This window comes from Melozone crissalis, unplaced genomic scaffold, assembly GCF_028551555.1.
Source record: "Melozone crissalis strain CALT ecotype California unplaced genomic scaffold, PUWL_Pcris_2 ptg000034l_1, whole genome shotgun sequence".
In the NCBI taxonomy this organism is placed as follows: domain Eukaryota; kingdom Metazoa; phylum Chordata; class Aves; order Passeriformes; family Passerellidae; genus Melozone; species Melozone crissalis.
Genome location: NW_026535812.1, coordinates 18,053,547 through 18,073,604, shown reverse-complemented (window position 1 = coordinate 18,073,604; position 20,058 = coordinate 18,053,547). Strand labels below are relative to the sequence as shown.

Below are 20,058 nucleotides of genomic sequence, written 5' to 3'. Positions count from 1 at the left end.
CTTAGACACAGATTGAGAACCTTTGCCCTCCTGTGCCTCAGTCACTAGCACCTGTTGGCACTTTACACAGCGCCAGAACATCCTGTGCTCTTCAGCTCGTGGCCTGCTCAGATCACAGCTGATTCCTAGATGTGGAGTGGGAAAGCAGAAGGCTAATTAATCCAAATCAGAGAATGACCTAGAGGGGACAAAGATGTCCAGGAGAAAAAAGCCTCCTATGGTGCCATTACTAAAATGCTGAATAACTGGCTGAACTGCATTGAATGCCTGTAAGCTGAAACACACAGAAGTAAACTCACCTGCCCCTACTTCCTTCCCTTTCCATGAACTTGCAGCTTTTCCCCAGCCAGCTTTGCTGCCTCATGCACACAGGGAGAGATGTTTAAGCTTCCTAACCCAGCACATACAAACTGGCCATGTCGTCAAACAGCTACCAGACTTGAGAACTGAGTCTCAGAACATCTTCTTTTGATGAAATGAAGCTATAAAGGACATTTCCACTCTTAAAGGTAAAAGATTTTACTACCCTCACCTCCAAATTTGCTGTGTGGTTATGAAGTTGCTCACTCTCCTGCTCTTTGTCTTTGCCAAAACCCTGCCTGCAAAGTGAGAACACTGATGTACTGAACTGTTGAATAACCTGATTCATTAGCATTTGTAAAATATTTATTAGAGCTTCCATAGAGCAATCCCTAGGGGAGAGCAATATTTTACAGATAGGGAGACCAGTGGCACAGAAGGCAGAAATACTTTGTAGAAAACTGTCATGATGAGATAACAAAACTAGAAACACAACCCTGCAGTTTTATCTTTAAACATTTCCTCCCTATTTTCTTTCATCACAAGGGTTCATGGTATCCTTCCTTACACAGACAAACATGATATACCTTGGCAAATAAACTTTTCTGACAATATATTAATGTCTGACATACACAGAATAATTGCACTTCAACCCTGCACACAGAGATAAACAATGAGGAAGAATCCAGCATTTGTGGAAATACATTTCTGTCTGCCACCCTTTCTTGTGAATGCTGTTCCCCACCAGAATCCACATGGCTTAGGAACAGGAGGATCTGTGACTTGCTGCATTCCAAGGGGGAGACTTGATGCTGGAAGTGGATGCAAGAAGAAATTTGCCCTAGATGTGAGCTTTGGAAGCACAGGTAGCCACACAGCACACAACAGGGAAATGATCTAAAATAATTTCCCAGTCTTTCCCCAGGAAAGCCTGATCCATCACAATGCTAAATAAAAACCTCTGCTGCCTGGGGTACCACAGCCATCACCCAGCTCCAGACACAAAAATAAGCTGGCTGCAGCTGCTACACATTTAGCAACAAGGCACATAAGGGTCATCTCAGGGACTGAGTGCTGTGATGGATGGGCAGAAGGATCTGTTTGCTCTACTGTAAGTTTCATTGCAGTCCCATTCACAAGCTGGGCTAGCTTCTCCTGACACATATGGAAAACCTGACATGGGAGAACTGAGACCCACCCTGGTTTTACCACACAAATGACCTCTTCTGTACTGCACAGGAGCTGCAGTGAGGGCTGCCTTGCAGGAATTCTTCTATGTAACATGTTACCAAACACACTCTGTGTGGATGATGGGGAATTCACAAATTTCCTCCATTAGCTGAAAGGTACCAGTCTGTTTGAAAGAAAGCTGTAGTGAAGGGAACAGGTACAGAAGATGGTAGGCACACTTCCCTGGGTCTTCTCCATAATAGCACAGAATGGAAGGGCATTACTCTCCTGCTGCTCTAAACACCTACAGCAAAATGATTGGAAAATTGGTCATGAATTGCCAGCATTGCCTAGCAACATCATCTGGGTTGGTCTGTCAATAAATAAGCAAGTAAATAAATGTAAGAAAGTGTCCTCAGAAATTAAAAAAAAAGAAAAAAAAACCCCCACCCCATGACCCAGATACCTTCAGATGCCACTACCCAAAACAGCCTGCAGAACTGCACTAGCTCCTTGTTTCATTAGAAATACCAGTTTGCCTTGGAATTGATGCTTGCTGGAAAGTGCTTAAGTGCTTGCTGCCATGACTGTGTGACCAGAGGATGGCAACAAATTTAAAGTCAGCTCAGTTAAATCCATTTAAGCCCCATATCTCTTCTCATGAAACAAGATGCTTCTGCCTCAAAAAGCAGTGCTGTGATGGTTGGCATCACTGTTAAGCAGAAAATGTGCAACAAACAGGTTGGATCTCAATGATGCCGAGCCCAAGGGACATAATTTCTTGTGAGGAATCAAGACTTGAGTTTGGGAACAGCATTTATCTGTCTGAGGAAGGAGGAAGAGAAGTCTGCTTCTGCTGCATGTGTAAATGAGGCAGCTAGAAAACACTGTAAAACACTCGCTGTTTGCAGCTTACCCCACACAGTTATTAAAGCAATTGAGGGGAACAGGCATTGCTTTTCCATCAGAGCCTTGCAAGAACCATTAAGAAATTTTAGTGTAGAAGAGACTGAAAAAATTACCTCTCTTATCCACCAACATTTTAGAGACGACAAAACATAAAAACCCAACAGCAAAAGGTGTCTTATTTATTCATGAAGACCAGCAGCTCCCCACACTTGAGTATGTAGTATTCCAAAAATCTAAGAAATAAGTAATCTAATTCCAATGCCACTATAAAGACTGATACAAACAGAAGCTAAAAACATAATCTATATTTCTTTCCTGAAACTCCAGCTTCACATTTTCCTATTTCATGATGTTTTTTCCCTGGTGTTTGAACTAATCTTTGATAGCTATGCTGAAACACATTTTCATTTTGCATATAGCTCAATAACCTTCCTTCTGCCTCCCCACCTCCCAGATCCTGAATCTGATAAGCCATTTCAGTAGTTTAACACAAAGGTTTCTTTTCAGAGCACTCTTGGTGCAATGGTAACATCCATTCCAGTGTTCAGCTAGAAAGTAGAGACCAGTCTTTTTTATTAACTTTCATTTATTTTCTTCCAACTAATAAAAAGCAGACCAGGACTTCCTCTCCCTCCTTTTTTAATAAAGGGCTACATCCCAGGCATGGTTTTAAACCCCAAGGAGTTAAAGGAACAAGCAGAGGAAAAATGTTCTTGAAATTCCTTGTAGTGTACAGCACTGTTGCAGCTGCAACATGCAGTTCCTGCACTAGAAGGCTCTAATTCCAGTGCCATATGGCTTCAGAATCTCATTACACTGATCTGCTTAAAGTGATTTCTTAACGGACAAGCAAAACATTTTTGGTCACCTTCAGCAGAGGGAAACAACGATTCTGCCACTGTTGACGCACACGAACTCCCACGCAAACTGCCAAAAGCAGGAGTGAGCAGTGAGGATCAAAGGACAACCTTAGCCAAGGAACTTGTGTTGTCATCTCAAAAAGCCGTGAGGACATCAAGGGTATTCAAGGACCATTACCATCATTAAACAAAAAAAAAAAAAAAAAAAAAAAGAAAAGAAAAAGAAAAAAGAAGAAAATCCAAACCAAACAAACAAAACTGCAGACAAAAAGAAACCCCCAAGCCAATGACATCACTGCTGGATTAGACAAGATTCTCAGGAGATCAGGAGAGGACCAGAATGTTCACAGGCCAAGCAGCGGGCACGAATTGTTGCTGCACATGTAGGGTTAATTTTACTTGGCTCTCTTGATCTCTGTGACTAACAGCAGATCACCAAGAACAGAAGGCATTTCTGTCCTGCTAGGCCTCTGCTTGGCAAGATAAACAAACAGATCCCAGAGTTACCAAAGTGTAGCTGGCACAGGGGTAAAGACCCTGGGGGTAAAGACCCTACCTGGACACAGGGTTTAGGCTTGGATGCAAAGTGATTCCAGTCTTGACAATGAAAATGGTTACAGATCTATGTGAGACCAAGAGCCTTTCTGAGCAATCTACCCAAAACACAAATGGCTCTTGGCTTAAAGTCATGGGAATAAACAGAGAGACAAGTAAATGCAAAAGAAATACATGAGTGAGACACTGGCTAATGCAGAGAAGGCTGTGATCTATAAAACCAGGCTTGTCAGATCCTCATTCTCCAGCTCCTAAATCCTATCACCAGTGCACAGGCACAGTCTTTGTGTCACGGCCCTCCAGCAGCATCATGACAGCTGAAAAGGACAGACTCTGGAGATTGGGGGAAACATGTTTTATCCTCTCTGTACTCTGCCACTGACACACTGAGTCCCCTCCAGGGCATGGTTACCCTGATCCTTGCTGTCATCCGGAGCACTGCACTGGATTCATTGCACTATTCCTCTTTCTTTCCCCCTTCACCTTTTTCTCCCTACAAGGAGCCTCTGGAGCATTCCCAGGGCAGAACAGCTGCTGGGTCCATGCAGCCAAGACCACCAGGTCAGCTTCTTTCCCTGAGGAGCAGCTGCGCACATTCCCTGATGGAAACAGCATTTTTTTTTTGCTTGCAATTCATAACTTGAAACACATAAAGGAGAACCAGAAAGACACAGGGATAAAAATAGCATCTGTGAGCATCACAAGGGCTGTTGATACTCCAGGCTTCTGGACACATGCCAAATGTTAGCTGAACAGGAAGAAAGAGCTTCTCACATTACAAAGTACAGTAAGGGCCTTTCCAATGTTTTCTTGCCATCTCTCAAGCACTCAACATCAGTTACCACAAGGGGTAGGAGACTGGGCCCTAGGGGCATTGATTTTTCCCTGTTGGCCTGTGTGTGCAGTGAGGTTCACTCAGTCACTCTGGACAATCCAAAGGAAAAATAAGCTCTTGTAGAGACTTTTCTGGACACTGCTCTGCCTGACTGGGCTCTCAGCTGGCAGATACACATCAAACACACTCCTTTAATATCCCCAGGGCAAGGCTTGTGTTCATCTAGGGAGCTGAGGATAAAATCAGTCAAAGATGAGTTATTCCCTCTGCTCTGGCAATTGTGAAGTACACCTCCTTTTTTTTCCCCTGGCCCAGGACTGCTGTCAGAAACCAGAGGTCTGTCCTGAAGGGCCTGCCCACACAGGCATCTCTCTGTGCTGAGCACCAGCAAATGAGGGGCTGGAACCTCCTCTGTGTGCATCCACAAGTGCAACCACACAGGGCAGCTGGATGCTTGCACACACCTACCCAGCTAACAGGAACTCGTCCTGCTCAGTGCTTTGCACTGCAGAGCTGTTCCTTGCTCATGTCCACTCACAGCCTGAACCTCTGCACCATTCCCAGCCCAGTTTACCCATCCCAGCTTTGTCTCTAAGCCACCAGCTGGAACAGATTCAAGGTTCTAGAAAGACACAATCTATGGGGTGATTTCTCAGGTCACACCAAAGCCTGGTGAAGCAGGAAAATACAGGTATGGACAATCTGCTAGCATGTGCACCATGTGTGCTCTTCCTTCACCTCTCCCCTGCTGCAGCACTGCACCCCACACCAGGCACAGCAGGGCAAGATGTTACCACACACAACCCCAGTCCTCTCCCTCTCCTCCCCAGCCAGCACAGTTATTGGCTTTTGTCATCACACCCAATCTCGAATATGTAAATAGGATAAATCTACAGGAAACCAATCCTTTGTCAAAACCAGGCAAGAGCTGCTAAAATTATATGGAAAAGTGCCAGCTGGGATAGAAAAAGCATGAGCATGAAAGCCTCATTTCCAAGACTAAAATTATTCATGGATCTATATTAACAGGCAAGTATGCCCACACAGTAAAAAAGACATCTGTAAGTCAGCCTCAGGTGCAGAAAGGGTGTAGAGCTGCACCTGAGTGAACCTTTCCTACAGGAAGCAGCACAAGGGTTTCCCTGCAACATCACAGTGATGTTGTGACCTTGCCTGCCAACTCCAAGCATCCCACATGCAGCATTCACGTGCTGGGAGGTGCTGAGCACTGTCTGCACAAGGTCAGACCTGCAGCCCACATGAAATAAGGACAGTGCTTTGACTTCAACAGCACCATGGACTTAAATTGCCTAAAGCTGAGTGGTGTAGTGTTCTGATGAGATAAGAAATTGCTCTTTAGTCTGTCAGGAAACCTCATTACAAATGCTTTCTGCTGACCAGAAAAGATTTACATAATAAAATGTATCTAAATCCCACATCCGTTTATGGACCTTAGTCCCAGCATAAGTTCACTTCATGGCATGTAGCACTAAATAATGCTTTGTACTTCTCCAGTGATTCTCAGCTGAGCACTTTGGCACCACAGAGAAATTGTTACTCCCATGAAACAGACTATTTCCTTTCTAATTGCCAATAAAAGGATACAGTTTAAGAATAATATTTTTGCTTATATATATTTGAGAATGCATCTGAGAACTATTTGAAGAAAGCTTGTGGCAGAAGGAATAATTTCACCCCAAGTTTTGCCTCACAAGAGCCTAAAAATGGGGAGGAATGTGCTAAAAGCCTATATCCCCACATCTCCCATTGGCTTGAGAGCCCTTTGAATTAGCTTAACAACAATTTCACCCTCTCTTTAACCACTTCTTTGCTGCCCCTTTGTATTATAAATGCACATAATTCTACATAATATTTTCCTATCTCTTGTTTAAATACACTTGCTTCAAGATTAGTAATAAATTGTAAAACAAACCAAATAAACCCAATATTTTTAGTTGTATCAGAAGCATTGTAAGGACCCACCAGTGAACTTTAAAATCTCAATACAAATAATGAAGCATAAGGAAAAAATTCTTCAGCTGGGAACTGAATCCCAAGGTATTCACACAGTTTGTCTAAGATCAATTGCAATTACTGCAGGAAAGCTAGAAAATAAAGAAATATCTACTAATATACTAAGAAAGATCCCTTTCTTGATGTAGCCTTAAGCATGGCACAGAGAGCATTTCTCAATGTTATTTTATACCATTTGTAGATATCCCTATCTTTCTAACATTGAATTTAGAACAGAGTTCTGCTCATTAAGATTTTGCAGCATTATCTGTATCAGTCTAATTACTACTGCACACACTTTCAGGGTCAGCAGGTCTCATAGTGAAGGCTGCTGAGCTGAAACTGCTAAGAATGAACTAATTTGGTAAAATAAAAACAAAATGCTAACAAGGAGTTTTATAATCAGGCTCAATGACTGATCCCAAATATCAGCACTGGTAGTGGACATGCCAGGTATTTTAGAGCATGTGAGCTCTATTGAGAGAGTATTTTGCATTTGGCAGCAGCATGGAGTCACAGGGTCCTGAGTACAGCAGTCAGCCTGACCTGCCAGGGCATTCTCACCTGAGGCTTCCACCAAGACACCTTCCACCCAGTGCTTCAGCTACTGCATTTAGGAGGCAGTAGCCTCCCTACTCCCCACTCCCTTCCCCTTATGCTGTGGGTGATGCTGTTTTCAGCTGCTTTCTCTGCTGTTCCTGACCTGCAGTTTAGACATGTAGTCAAGTGATGTCCTTCCATAGTATTTAGTTTAGATGAAAAGCTTAAATAGAGAACCTGGGTACCCCATTTTCAAAGGTTCAGCCCCTATCTCGCTGTTTATCTCTGGTGACCTTGGCTCTCTCCGAATTAGTGCTGTCGGTACTTTGCATGCGGATGCTGTTGCCGCAGGAGCGGGTCCCTATGTCCCTCTCAGGCCGGGAGCAGGTCCTTGTCAGACCGGGAGCGGGTCCCTGTGTCCCTCTCAGGCCCGGAGCGGGTCCCTGTCGGGCGGGGAGCGGGTCCTTGTCAGACCGGGAGCGGGTCCCTGTGTCCTTGTCGGGCCGGGAGCGGGTCCCTGTCGGGCCGGGAGCGGGTCCTTGTCAGACCGGGAGCGGGTCCCTGTGTCCCTGTCGGGCCGGGAGCGGGTCCCTGCGTCCCTGTCGGGCCGGGAGCGGGTCCCTGTCGGGCCGGGAGCGGGTCCCTGTGTCCCTGTCGGGCCCGCAGCGGGTCCCCGTGTCCCTGTTGGGCAGTGAGCGGTTCCCACCCCGCGCCCCCCAGCGGCTCCTCCGCAAACCGGCGGCGCTGGCAGCGCCCGCATCTCCCCAGCAATGGAGAGCAGCTCCTGGGTACCAAACCCGGCAGAGCCATCACAACTCTTGGAAAAGGGGCTTGAATCAGAGAGGCTCCTCTGCCCAACTCTGTAGCATCCTGCCTTTCAGCTGATCCGGGAAGGGTCTGGCCCTATCCTCGAGGGTCTGGGGCAGTGGGAACCGCAGTGTCAGACGGCGCTGCTGTGCCCTCTGCTGCCCCTTCCCCCGCGGCGGAGGAGGCTGCTCTGGCCCAGCTTCTTCCTGGGACCGACACACGCACACACCCCTTCCCCAGGCAGCAGCCCTGCCCTGCTATCCTGCTGGAAAAAGGATTCAGGGAATAACTGCTTGCGTTTCATTTCTGTTTCCCATTGCTGAACTGGGAACTCCTCGCAATGGTGACACCTCAGCATCCGAAGGGGACAGTGAGGCAGGCAGTGTGTGGCCTGTACAGAGCTACTGGTACTGGGGTAGAATGGGCACAAACTATCACTGACAAGCTGCCCTTTGCTTTGTCCAACCACTTCTGCTCCTCACAGGGCTCTTGCTGCCAGCTCTCTGCTCCCATTCAAGATAAAATGATGCACAAGGCCCTGATCTATAGCCAGGGTGTAATTCAACATGATACAAAATTGCACATTGCTGAAACTGCATTTTCCCCTAACTGAAATCAAAACCAGGAAGATGGATTTTTATGAGCTATCAGCAAAAATTACTAAAAAGTTTACCTCAAACTGAACTTTGACTTCAAAGCCAGCTGTGAAGCCTCTCCTGGTTTCATCAATGTGGAAAGGGAAGAGATACTAGACACAGATAACAGTACAAATATCTGAGACAGATGAAATGGTGAGAATAGATTATAATCTAATTTAAAAAAAAATAGGAAGTCTGTTTTCACAGAATAAGCTGATCACCATAATAAGGATTAATCAGGTTTTTCCAGGAACCTTCCTGCACCAGCAACTGGCATGTAATTGCCAGAGCTCTCTGATCAGTTATGCACCTGCTCACAGCTCAGGGTCATGCTAAGGCCACAGCTATTTCAGTTTGAAATAACCTTTTCTCTGCATATTGCAAGATCAATAGTATGGCGCCTATGAATGTCATCAGCTTTGGCTTTTATGCTGCAAACACCAATATTGATCCCTTCAAAAATTAAGTCTGGGCTTCAGAGACCTCTGAACCACAGTGTAATGGATAACTGTGAACTTCAGACTCAAAGAGGGGAAATATTTATAGTCATGCTTTGTTAGGTGAAGGATTATTGATTGATAACAAGAAGCAAACTCTCCTGATAGTAATTCTAGCCATAGCAATTCGGTGAGAATATGAAACCCATATCAGACAAAAATGCACTCGAAGTGTTTAAGTTGTAACATATATGATTAACAGGCAGCAAATTCAAACTTCTCACATCCAAATAATCTAATTTTCCCTTTTCATTGCTACTAGAGCTGCATGTGTTTGCTGCGGTTCTTTCCTCAATACCTATCTGTCAGCATGTGCACATCCTTGGAAAGTTATAATTAAACTGGAGATATTGCAGTAACAATACTTGGAGATGCCAGTAACTGTGGGCTAATTGCCTACCTAGGTATAACTAAAATTCTTATAGCTCTTGGAACTTAAAAGCAAAAGTCACTCTCCTGAAATACTGAAAGACACCCTCTCTGGGTCTAGATTTTCTTCACCTCTTCACATTGAACCTAAAGTGGTTTTCCAACATAAAATGTGAGTACAAAATCTCTGAAGCTCAAGGCGTGTAAGAGGAGAGTCAGATCCTATCAGCAGCTGCTGCCAGGCAGCCCACAATGGCGTACATCAGCATTGTTTGTCTTGTATTTATGTCTCGGAACTGCAGATAACTGCTCTTGTATTTGGGGCCAGCTGTAGACAATTCATTGCCCAAGGGAAACTGGAAATCACACAGCTCCCGGTCTTGCAGAGGAAACAAGAGCTAAATGGTTTGCAGCCCCTCATATCTCGTTGCCCTGGGCAACAGTCTGCACTGTGGGAGTGGCAGATTCAGCCTTCCTCATATGGATTCTGTAATTTATGGTGTTAATGTATGGATTGATACTATGACAGCCCTTCTGTAGTACTATTGGGGGGCTCAGGCATTAGGTGATACGGGTGGGTGCATAAACAGTCTCAGGATAAGAGCTGCTGGTTTCCATCCAAGATCTTTGAGACACAGATGGAGGTAACTGGAAGCACAGAGATTACAGGTTGCACTCACGGATGTGGGGAATCTGAATCCAGATCCTCTCAGCATGGCTTTCCTTGAGCTCTGACAAATGAACTCAGGATCCTCATATGAACCCAGGACAATGCTGACAGTGGGTGCTAACTGTGCTGCCTCTTATACCTATTTGCAGCAGGGGCTACAGCTGGGTCAGCTACAGCTGAGTCCACTCAGACAAAAATATCTGGTCTCGTGGAGTGCTGAGTACCAGCAGGTCCCCATATTCACACAGAAATAAAGAGCTCTTTGCACTCAGAGCCACTTTGTTGTAATATTGATGACAGATCATTTCCCATCACCACTTTGCAAAGTTTCAAAGGATTTTGGCTTCTGCAGAAATTTAACCTTTACTCCCATGCTTGAGCAATCCAGGTCAGGAATCAGTGAATTTTAAAATCAAAATAACATTGGACTAACATTCCATAAAGAACCTTTGTGTGTCTGTTTAAATTTCCATAGAGTCACCTTTGCATTCACTGTAACAGTCCTGCACCTACTACAACTAAGTCCCCAGAGAACTTCATGTGTGCTGCATCAATGTACTTCTGGAATCAGGGAAGATCTGCAGATAGAAGAGAGGGCTGGGCTGGCTGCCTTGAAGGGCCAAACAAGCCCCTGTGTGCTCAGAGCAGGAGAGCTATTATAAGATGGTAGTACCTAATATTGGAGCCAACTTGTGGGCACAATCCACCTTTGAGACGGGCAGAGTAAATGGTACTGAAATGAGCAGCCGTCTCCATGAAGGCATGGACACTCAGTGCTTCGGCTGTGCTTGTTTAGCTCCTGACTGCCCAAAAGATTCAGGACCCAAAGGCCATCACAGCAGTGATTTTGGAACAACACATTTTCAACAACACATCAAACACAATGCACAGCAAGTGCAAAGCTGGTTTTGAGCAGGAGTGTGGGTGTGGGTGTATGTGTGTTGTGCTGGAAAACAAAATAGACAATCATTTCATGACAGCATGGATTATTGATCCTGGTGGTCTGTCCTTCCTCTGGACATTTTTTGGGGAGGATATTGTACTGTACTGTCAGGTCTCTGCAATGGCTAGAAAAGATGGAGACAGAGCATAGCAGCTTTGTAACCTAAATCCTAGGGTCCATGGAAATTTATTCTGTCTCAGTTCAGGACTTCATTCCATACTACAGTGCAGGAAATCTTCTGATAGAAAATAGGATGAATGCTGAATTATACTCACAATAATTCATTAATACAAAGTTATTTACAGACCTCTACTGAAAAGGCACCAGTTTTCTGCAATGCCACACTGCAAAAGACAAGAAGTAGGTGCATATAAATGTAATGTATTTCACCCTTGAATGAATGCTGTTGCTTCAGATTTTACCAGCCTGAATTCACATGCTGGACATGGCCCTCCTCCAGTACATGAGCTCAATGATTCCTCAGAGGCAGTTATGCTTTTGGACTCACAGATGTTATCTGTGTTGTGCTTACACGACAGTGGAGCTTGAAGATACTGTGGTCTCAACCCAATTGTCCCCTACACATCTGTCCCCATGCCAAAGTGGAGCCTGCTGTCTTTTGCTCCACTAAACTCCAGAGCTTTTTACAGAGCTCCTGCTCCCTAAGCAGTACCTCCTTCCATGCCATGACTTACAGATCACTCAAGGTATTCACTACTGATGTTTTTCCATCTATGCATGTAAGAGTTGGCTGTTTCTCCACCCTGTCTCCCTTCTGTTCCTTGGTTTCAGTTCTGGCAGCTCTGCTGCACTGGTTAGTGAGTCACTGATTAGCAATGATCCATGTGCCATGTTATCTCTTTCACATCATTCTCCAGCATTTTCTCACATGAGCAGGATCAGGCAGCTTTGCAGAGAACTCAGATTGCTGCCAGTCATTGACCCACTGACCACCTGGGGCAATGCAGACATTGACAATGTTACTGTGCTCAACTCTAAAGGGAGGTACAAGGCCAGCCTGGCCTTTAGCAGCAAAACATGTATGGCTTTTCTCTTCTCCCAGACACTTGAACACACAGCCAGCTCTGAAGAACAGGAGAAAAATACACACAGGACTAGTATGTACCAGACATGTGCTGTCAAAATTATTTTAGCAGTCACCCGGGCCCCATTCAGAAAAGTTCATCTTAGATTAAACACTAAGTCCAGCCTTGGGACTAAGAGAGGCCTCAAACGTGGTACAGAAGGGGAAAAAGAGTGACAGCAATGGAATTGATTAGCTTATTTTCTACTCAATGAGATGACCTGGTGCTGTAAGTACCCTCCCAAATCCTGATCCTGTTTCCCTCAGGGAGAAGTCCTCTCAGGGGAACTCTTGGATTTAGACACCATATGGAAGGCAAGAAAAAGGAATTAAATAAAAGATGAGGCAAGAGGTGGAAAAAGGCCCTTATTAACGAGCTGCCAGAAAATGTGATAGATGTCAGCTTAGTTTAATTTCCAGTGAGGCCATCTGAGCTCCCCTCCACCACAGAGATGGGAACAGACAGGGCCTCCTCTCTGCCTCCTTTTGGTCCTATTTGCTTTTTAAGCTTGAGGCTTAGCAATGCAGAGTGGTCACTGCTGCCTGCCCTGTTAGCACCAGCATCTCTCATTGTGCCTGACTCGGAGACCTCACACAGGAGGAGGTCCTGCACTTGCTTTGCCCTGGAGATTCCTCCCACTTCCTCCTTCCAGGTAACCCAGGGCTTGCCCTGGAGAGTTTAAGAGCAGACTGGGAAGTGCCACAGTCTGACTAGATCATTGCAGGATGGCATTATTTTTCCCTTGCATTTGACCTAAGCTACCTCATTCTTTTTTAAAAAATTGTAATTTGATAGCCAACCCCACCCCCAAATATTAAAATGTGCCAAAAAAACCCTCCTACTACATAGTGTTAGGAAGAGCCTGCTCTGGAAGTCAGAGGTTTCTGCTTTCTGTTCCACCAAAACTGCCATTAGAGGGCTAACAGGCCTGGAGAAGCATCAGGAAAATCATGAGAAGAGCTGACCCAAAGAGCAAACACACAGACTTCCTTTCAGCTGAAGCATGTATCCTGGAATAACTCATTTGAGTCCCAACTATTTTCCAGGCACTAAAAAAGTGTACTGCAGAATTTTCTAAGGATGTAGAGGACTGGGTGTCTGGCAAGCACAGCTGTGGAAGGGACCATAGGAAGCACCACCACTAACAGCTAAACTTGGATCCTGGCACCTGACTTTCCTTTACTAACTTCCTCACGTGTTAAACACTCCTCCATGCCAACAGACAAACACCCACAAGTCATTGCTAAGGTAGATTAGAAAATAAAGGGCAGAGGGAGACTGCTGTAGCATTAGATTGAACAGCAGCAATACAGAGGCTTTTGAAAGAGAGAGTGACTGAGAGATTGACAGGTTGGATCACGCCTCAGTTCCAGCCTGCCTAGTTCCCTGTCTCCAACAGTTGCCATCACAACATGTGTGAGTAGAAAGTGTGAAAACCTCGCAGCAAGCAGATGGTGGATAGCTACTCCTATTCCCTTTTCTCCCCAACATCCTGGTCTCTTACTGGCATGAGAATGAAAGCTCAGGGTGTAACAGCTTGTTTTGGGAAGGGTATCAATAAATGAGAAAACAGGGCTGTAAGCAGCCTTTTAATATTTGGGGCTCTGCATGGCTCTCCTTAGGGCACCACTCTGAAAGAAATCAGTAACAGTATCACACATGGATATTGCAAGGTTTTCTTAAATTCTATCAAGGATGCCAGGATCACATCCCATATGAAAAAATATTCACCTAAAGTAAAAGATGGAATGTAGAAGAGGGACATCTCTGAGCTGTTCTGACACTGAAGCAGCCTTAATGCATGCTACTCTTTCTAGGAAGCTCTTTAGTCACCTCTGCCTTTCTGAACTAGAGGCCAAACTATCACATAAATATTTTGCCTTGAGACAAACTAGTGTTCTGGATCCCACCTCAGAGCAGTTTCTTATAATCTTTATTTCTGACAATGTCTCTACAAAGCAGATTAAAATGTGGCCTTTAAAAAAGTCTGTGGTACTTGCAATATTCTACGTCTTGGAAAGTGCACCACATACATCTGCACATTTTTCATGGGTTTCTGTGAAAGCTTAGTTTCCACTTTTTATAGATACAGAATTTGCAGCATTAGCAAAACACTTCTAAACAGTTTTATTAAACAGCTTCCAGTGAAACAGCTGCACAGAATAGGCCATATAGAATGGGGTAAAATTAATAACCACAATCTATGAACAAAAAAGTAAACAAGTAGCTTTTTTAAGCTGTAAAACTAAAAAAGATAAATTGCTATTATCTCTCCTTTCCCACATTCCACCCTCCTACATGGAATTTCTGAGGTCTAATAGAATGAGCTTATTTCCCGTGTCTTCACTATTTTCATCTTTCACTTCAGATAGTATTTTTTACTTGGCATGACTTCAATATTTTTGATCTTTGTCACTTCACCAAGTTTGGTAGAAACTGGCCAACAGTTCAAAAGCTTTACAGGGAAGCAGAGATAAAGATGCAGATAACAGGATCAAAGCTCAATTTTTTTATAGAAGTAGGTTAATTGGGAAATTTCAACCTACCATTTCCCATAAGCATGAGATCCCAAGTAAATTTAGCAAACTCATTTCTGCAGTTTTCTATTGTCATATTTTATTGGGAATGCAGTGATAGATGCTCCTCCCATGCCTTATGGTATTTTGGGTGAGGAAATCTGGTGTGCTGTGGTCAGTGGAAAGACCACTTTCCATTTGCTGTGCACCAGAAATCCCTAAGTAGGACAGAGACACAGAATCCATGGTTCAAAAAGAGTTCCTGAAATGCATGAATGCTCTAAAACAAAGGAAAGAATTTTATGCTGCAGAGGAATTTTATTTGATTTAAGCCTTTGCATAGGAGTAGCAAAGGGCCTATTTGATATGGTATCTCAAAAGTTAATTTCCTAAAATATCCTTTTTTGTGTTCTTAATGTCCACAGACACATACCAGAAACATTGCAATTGTCTGTCCAGCTGTGACATATTAGATTATTTGTGGCTTTGTAGCATAAAGCAGATTCTGCGACTTGTGATGCTTAGCCACTGGCCTGGGACAAGTGCCAACTGGGGTTATTCCATTCTGCTGACCTAAATTCCTCTCACAGTCAGGTGGATGCAGTATCATCCTTTACTTCCTGCCCCAAATTATAACACAGCTTCTCTTCACACACAGAGGTATTTTACACCACTCCTCAACTCTGGTGGTTAAGCCAAGAGTGATAGGAATTGACATACCACGGTTAACAGATAGGAATTTCAAGTCCAGAGATGTCAATCCTAAACTAAATTCTGTCAGTGACTTTCCTTTTTATTTCCATCAAATTGTTAAAATTCCTTTCTGGTTTTTTTTTTTTCATAAAATGAGAGACTGGGGAAATATGAGTGTGTAAAATCAGATGAAAGCTGACAAATGTATGGGGTTTGTTTCTTGTATGTAACATTTGTGCAATGTACACACAATTTGCTTTCTGCAAATTCACATCAGTGCATCTCCTACCAGGGACACCAACAGTCAACTCATCTGGGTCCAGTTAACACTCCAAGGGGAGGAACTCTTACAACTTCATTGAGAATTATGGGGAGCCTCTAACAAAACCACATCTCCCATGTGCTGTGGAATTCTTTATTGGCAAGAGAGAAGCCAAGCTGGTGACCTTTTGAGACAGTTCACATTGGTTCTGGCACCTCCATCCTATCATAAAATCATTTTAAGAAAAAAATCTGCAGAAAATGGGGCACTGGGTGGAGGTGCCTGTGTGCGCAGCTGTGCCCAGAACGTTGCCCACACATAGCAAAGCTGGCATCAGATTTCTGGGGGCCAAGTGCCAGGTGTGGGTGGGTAGTGAGAGCACAAAAGCCTGTTCCTGTGGGCTTTGCAGGCTGCAAGAGCTGTACATGTTCCCACAGGCAAACGATGCTGCCGTCGGCACCAGGCGTGTCACCCTGCAAAGCTCTTCCCTCCCCACCGCAGAGGAGCTGCCACTTGCCCACCTACCCAAAGGACACACTTTTTCCAAAATTGCTGAGTGTTTCCCCAACACCTCCCAACAAACAAGTTCAATGAAAGTAGGGTAAATTAAAAAAAGACTCTTGACGCAGTTTTGGTAACAAGACTGGGTAGTGTTGCTGCTAAATCTCAGATAGTAAGCAGAAAGCCTGCTAGTGTTCACAAACTACTCCTGCCCTAGGCACCTGTGGTGGCCCCATTACCTCAGCTACACCAGGACAGTCAGGAACAATCCCAGGGAGGCTGAGGGAGCACAGAGCTACATAAGGGATCTAATTTGGTCCTCTGTTGTTTTACACTCTGTGAAGATGTGCTACCCCATGCAGGTTGGTAATAGAAAAGTATCAAGGTAAGAGAGCTACTGTGGAGCAGGAAAATACCCTCAAAGCTTTGATTTTGAGCCAGGTGAGGCAGGTACTGTATGTATGAAGTCTGTAGCAGGATAAGAAGCTTTTTTTGCTAGCACATGAACTGTGTAACACAACATGAGTCAGCTAATGAGGGATGAGAGCTTTTGCCCAGGACAGATAAGTTGAGCCCCAGGCAATTAATTATGCGACACTCTTATTGACAAATTAAAAATAAAATGGTGTGTCATTACTTCCCACAGACCAAAATGATCCTATAAAGGTTTTATTGAAAATGTAAAGGTCTTTCTTTTTAACATTCCCATAAAGTTCTTGTTTGACATTTTAGAAATTTTGTGAATAAATTTCTTCCCTCCTGCTCCTGGGTGAGCTGGGAGCTGCGCTCCCAACCAAGAGCTGGCTACATTCTAAAGAGTTTGAATCCCACCAATCCAGGTGGCAATATGAGGGTGAGAGTTGTGAACACAATAAATGACACACAAATAGTTGTCACACAAAAATAGTGAACAAAATAAATGGCCAGAGATCCCCTCAGTTTGCTAAGGCTGAGAGCCCTTTCACTTGTTTGAGCTGTAAAGATTCCCAATGAACACAAAGAGACCCCTGCAGCTTCCTGGGAACTATTTGTCCAATAAGCTATTGCTGATTCAGCTAAGGCACCCATGTTACATGTGATTCATAAATATGGTGCATCATCATCATGGGTTTGGAAGAAACATTTTTCCCTCAGCCAATAACAAATATTTTAATGTTCCTTTCTTCCAATTTTGCACAACTTACATGATTCAATAAAAAATGAACTCTGCCTACGAAAAGGCAGGCAGACTCCACAAGTAGGGTCTGATTTGTAGGTTTCAAATGGCTGGGGAAATGGTGGGGTTATCCTTCCCTGATGGAAGCTGATCAGCTAGGCTCCTGCCTCAGTGTGGAATGGATAAAACACCACAATCCATGACCTTCATTCCTCTCCTGAGCACTGGCCTGCTGGGTGACCTCCAGGAAACCAGTAAAACTCTCTAGCATCAGCCTCATGACCCAGAAACCTCTCTTGAATTTAGCAGAGAACAGAGTCCAGAATGACTTTCTATTAGACAATAGTATATTACACAGTAGGTAACATAATGCTGCGTTACCTCTAACAAATCCCTTCTGATTTCAAGGAGAGGAACATGGATGATGGGACCTGCATTGAGTTTAACAAGAAAACCAGAAGACATACAAATCTTTTTGGCTCTCCTGAAATACTTACTAAAAAAAAAAAAAAGGATATGCCTCATATTGGATTCCAAATCTTCATTTAAAAAATGTGAATTCATGTGATTTCATGTCAATCTGAATTTGCACGATTGCAAAGCAATTCCTGTTGGCATTACTGGGTCAAAGAGCCTGCTGCTGCAAGCTCTCCTGGCAATCATACTCTCTCCCACACCAAGCTCCTGCTGAGGTTATCCTGGAAAAGATTTTGGAGAGATGTGGCCTGGTCCTAAATATTTCATTGACTTTGAATCTGCTTTTGTGCTATTTCTTTAGGCAAGATGCTGATTCCATGTGCTCTATTAAACTTAGTTCAGTTGCCATGGCTAATATCAAGCCAAAGAATAATGTTGGTCTAAAACCTCACTTATATATTCTATAAAAGCCAAATTTTAGTCACACTCTGTTTCATATACACATTGAACAAAGCCAGTGACAAAGGCATTTCAGGAACCTGTACAACATATTTGGCATTCATAGCATACAATCCATTCAAACACTAACAGCTATAAAATTTGCTCCTATGGAATTCAACTAAAAAGGTTCTCTTTATGTGATGCAACACAGCTGTAATCTGCTTTAACCCAACGGTAGGTAACAAAAAAGGGTCACAAAGGCTTTTCTCAGCTGATATTTTAATCACCAGCATCTCCTACTGTCTTGCCAGTTTCAGGTTCCTCAGTTCCTGGCCCAGCAGTCCCCAGCGCCAGCAGGTGGGTACCCAGCTCAGATGCATAAGGATGTCAGAGCAAAGCATAGGGCCTCACCTGTATTCACTGGCATTTGAATGTTAGAAACAGTAAAATCAAGACTGAGAGAGAGAAAAGCTTTTGAGATCCTGTCCCTGTCCTAGCACCTTCCAGAAATCCCGAAACAGCAAAGGCCATGAAAAGATTCTCTGAGAATGAGCGGCTACTCCAGCATCACAAGCAAATGCACAGCACATTAGCGCTGCCGTTGCTCCAGCATCCTCCCACACCCCCTTTTCTCCACCACCTCCCTGCAAGAACTGTGCTCGGGTATTTTACACAGATCACTTCACAGGTAGGACACGCTGCTCTTACTGTTCCTGCTTTTCAGAGAAAACATGCTTGAAAAACAAACCATCAATAAAAGGCTGTGTAATTGCCCACAGCCGGGGATTCACGGTCTGCTGATGGCTCCTATTTCACACACAGGTGTGATATTGTCACACAAAGGCAGCAGCACCTCCTGGGGGAACAGGGTCCCCAAATCCACGCAAATGTAGTAAGAAGAAAAATAAAGATGCCTTACCCACATGGGTGATAACCGTAGTCAGTCGCTGGGTGAGCTCCTGATGTGACATCTCTTCTTCTTTTAGCCAAAAAAGCATTTCACACAGGGAACTACACAGCATCCAAAAAAAGATGCACCCAGAGTGGGAGGCTGCACACTCACTGCCTCACTTGCACACAAAGCAAGGACCACTCCCACGGCACGGCCCTTCCAGCTTTCACATCTTCTCTCGGCTGCTCACCTCTTCCAATTTGCTGCCATCCATGCATGGACCTTGAAAAGCTCCTTCCAGATGGGGACTTTACCCCCCTCGACGGAAGGAAGGCAGCAGGAGGGGGGAAATATAAAAGCGGGGGAAAGCAGACGAGTTGATTGCTTATGGCTTTTTTCCTCCCTTCTCCCGCGGATGAGGCGAAGGATAAAGAGACAAACCAGCAAGCAGATACCTTCCTCCAGGGAGACTTTTGGATGGTGATGCTGCGAGTCAGGGAAAAATCCTGGAGGTAGGAATGGCATGGGGAGGAGTGGAGCTGGCAGGAGAGCTCGAACAGCCGCAGCTGCTCTGCGACGCTCCCTTCACCAGCGTGCCTGGGAGCGGAGAACAACACGCACGCAGCCTCCGACGCTCCCCCTCGGCCCCCGGGGCCCGAGTGCCTTGCAGGCTGTGGTTGAGTGGAACCCCGCAATGTCTCCAGAGACCCTCCTCCACCCCCTGTTAGAAGCCCCTGCCTGCGGGGCCAGCGCCTCCATGGAGGGGGAGGGGGCCGCTGGCCGTGCTGCGTGTGCTGTGGCCAGAGGCTTTGTTGCTCCACCTGCACGGACAGGATCCGCGGGGTCCCGGCTGAGCCCACAGGAGCCTCTCCAGCTGCACCTGTACCAGCAGGGTGAATTAATCAGCTCTGGGTGCTGGGCAGAGCTGATCGTGGCCACGGAGCTCAGCCGTGCCCGTGGGCAGGCAGGCACAGGTGGCCTTCAGCGGC

General features: G+C 44.9%; 1 protein-coding gene across 1 annotated transcript in view; it reads right to left on the bottom strand.

Annotated features, from left to right (window-relative positions):
• Nucleotides 1-19,650, bottom strand: part of MCF2L2 (MCF.2 cell line derived transforming sequence-like 2) — a 148,491-nt gene extending 128,841 nt beyond the window's left edge. Inside the window, exon 1 of the mRNA XM_054282271.1 lies at nt 19,097-19,650. Within this exon, the coding sequence (XP_054138246.1) occupies nt 19,097-19,199 (103 nt within the window). The 5' untranslated portion in view covers nt 19,200-19,650. The remainder of the gene's footprint in view (nt 1-19,096) is intronic.
• Nucleotides 19,651-20,058: the final 408 nt, after the last annotated feature.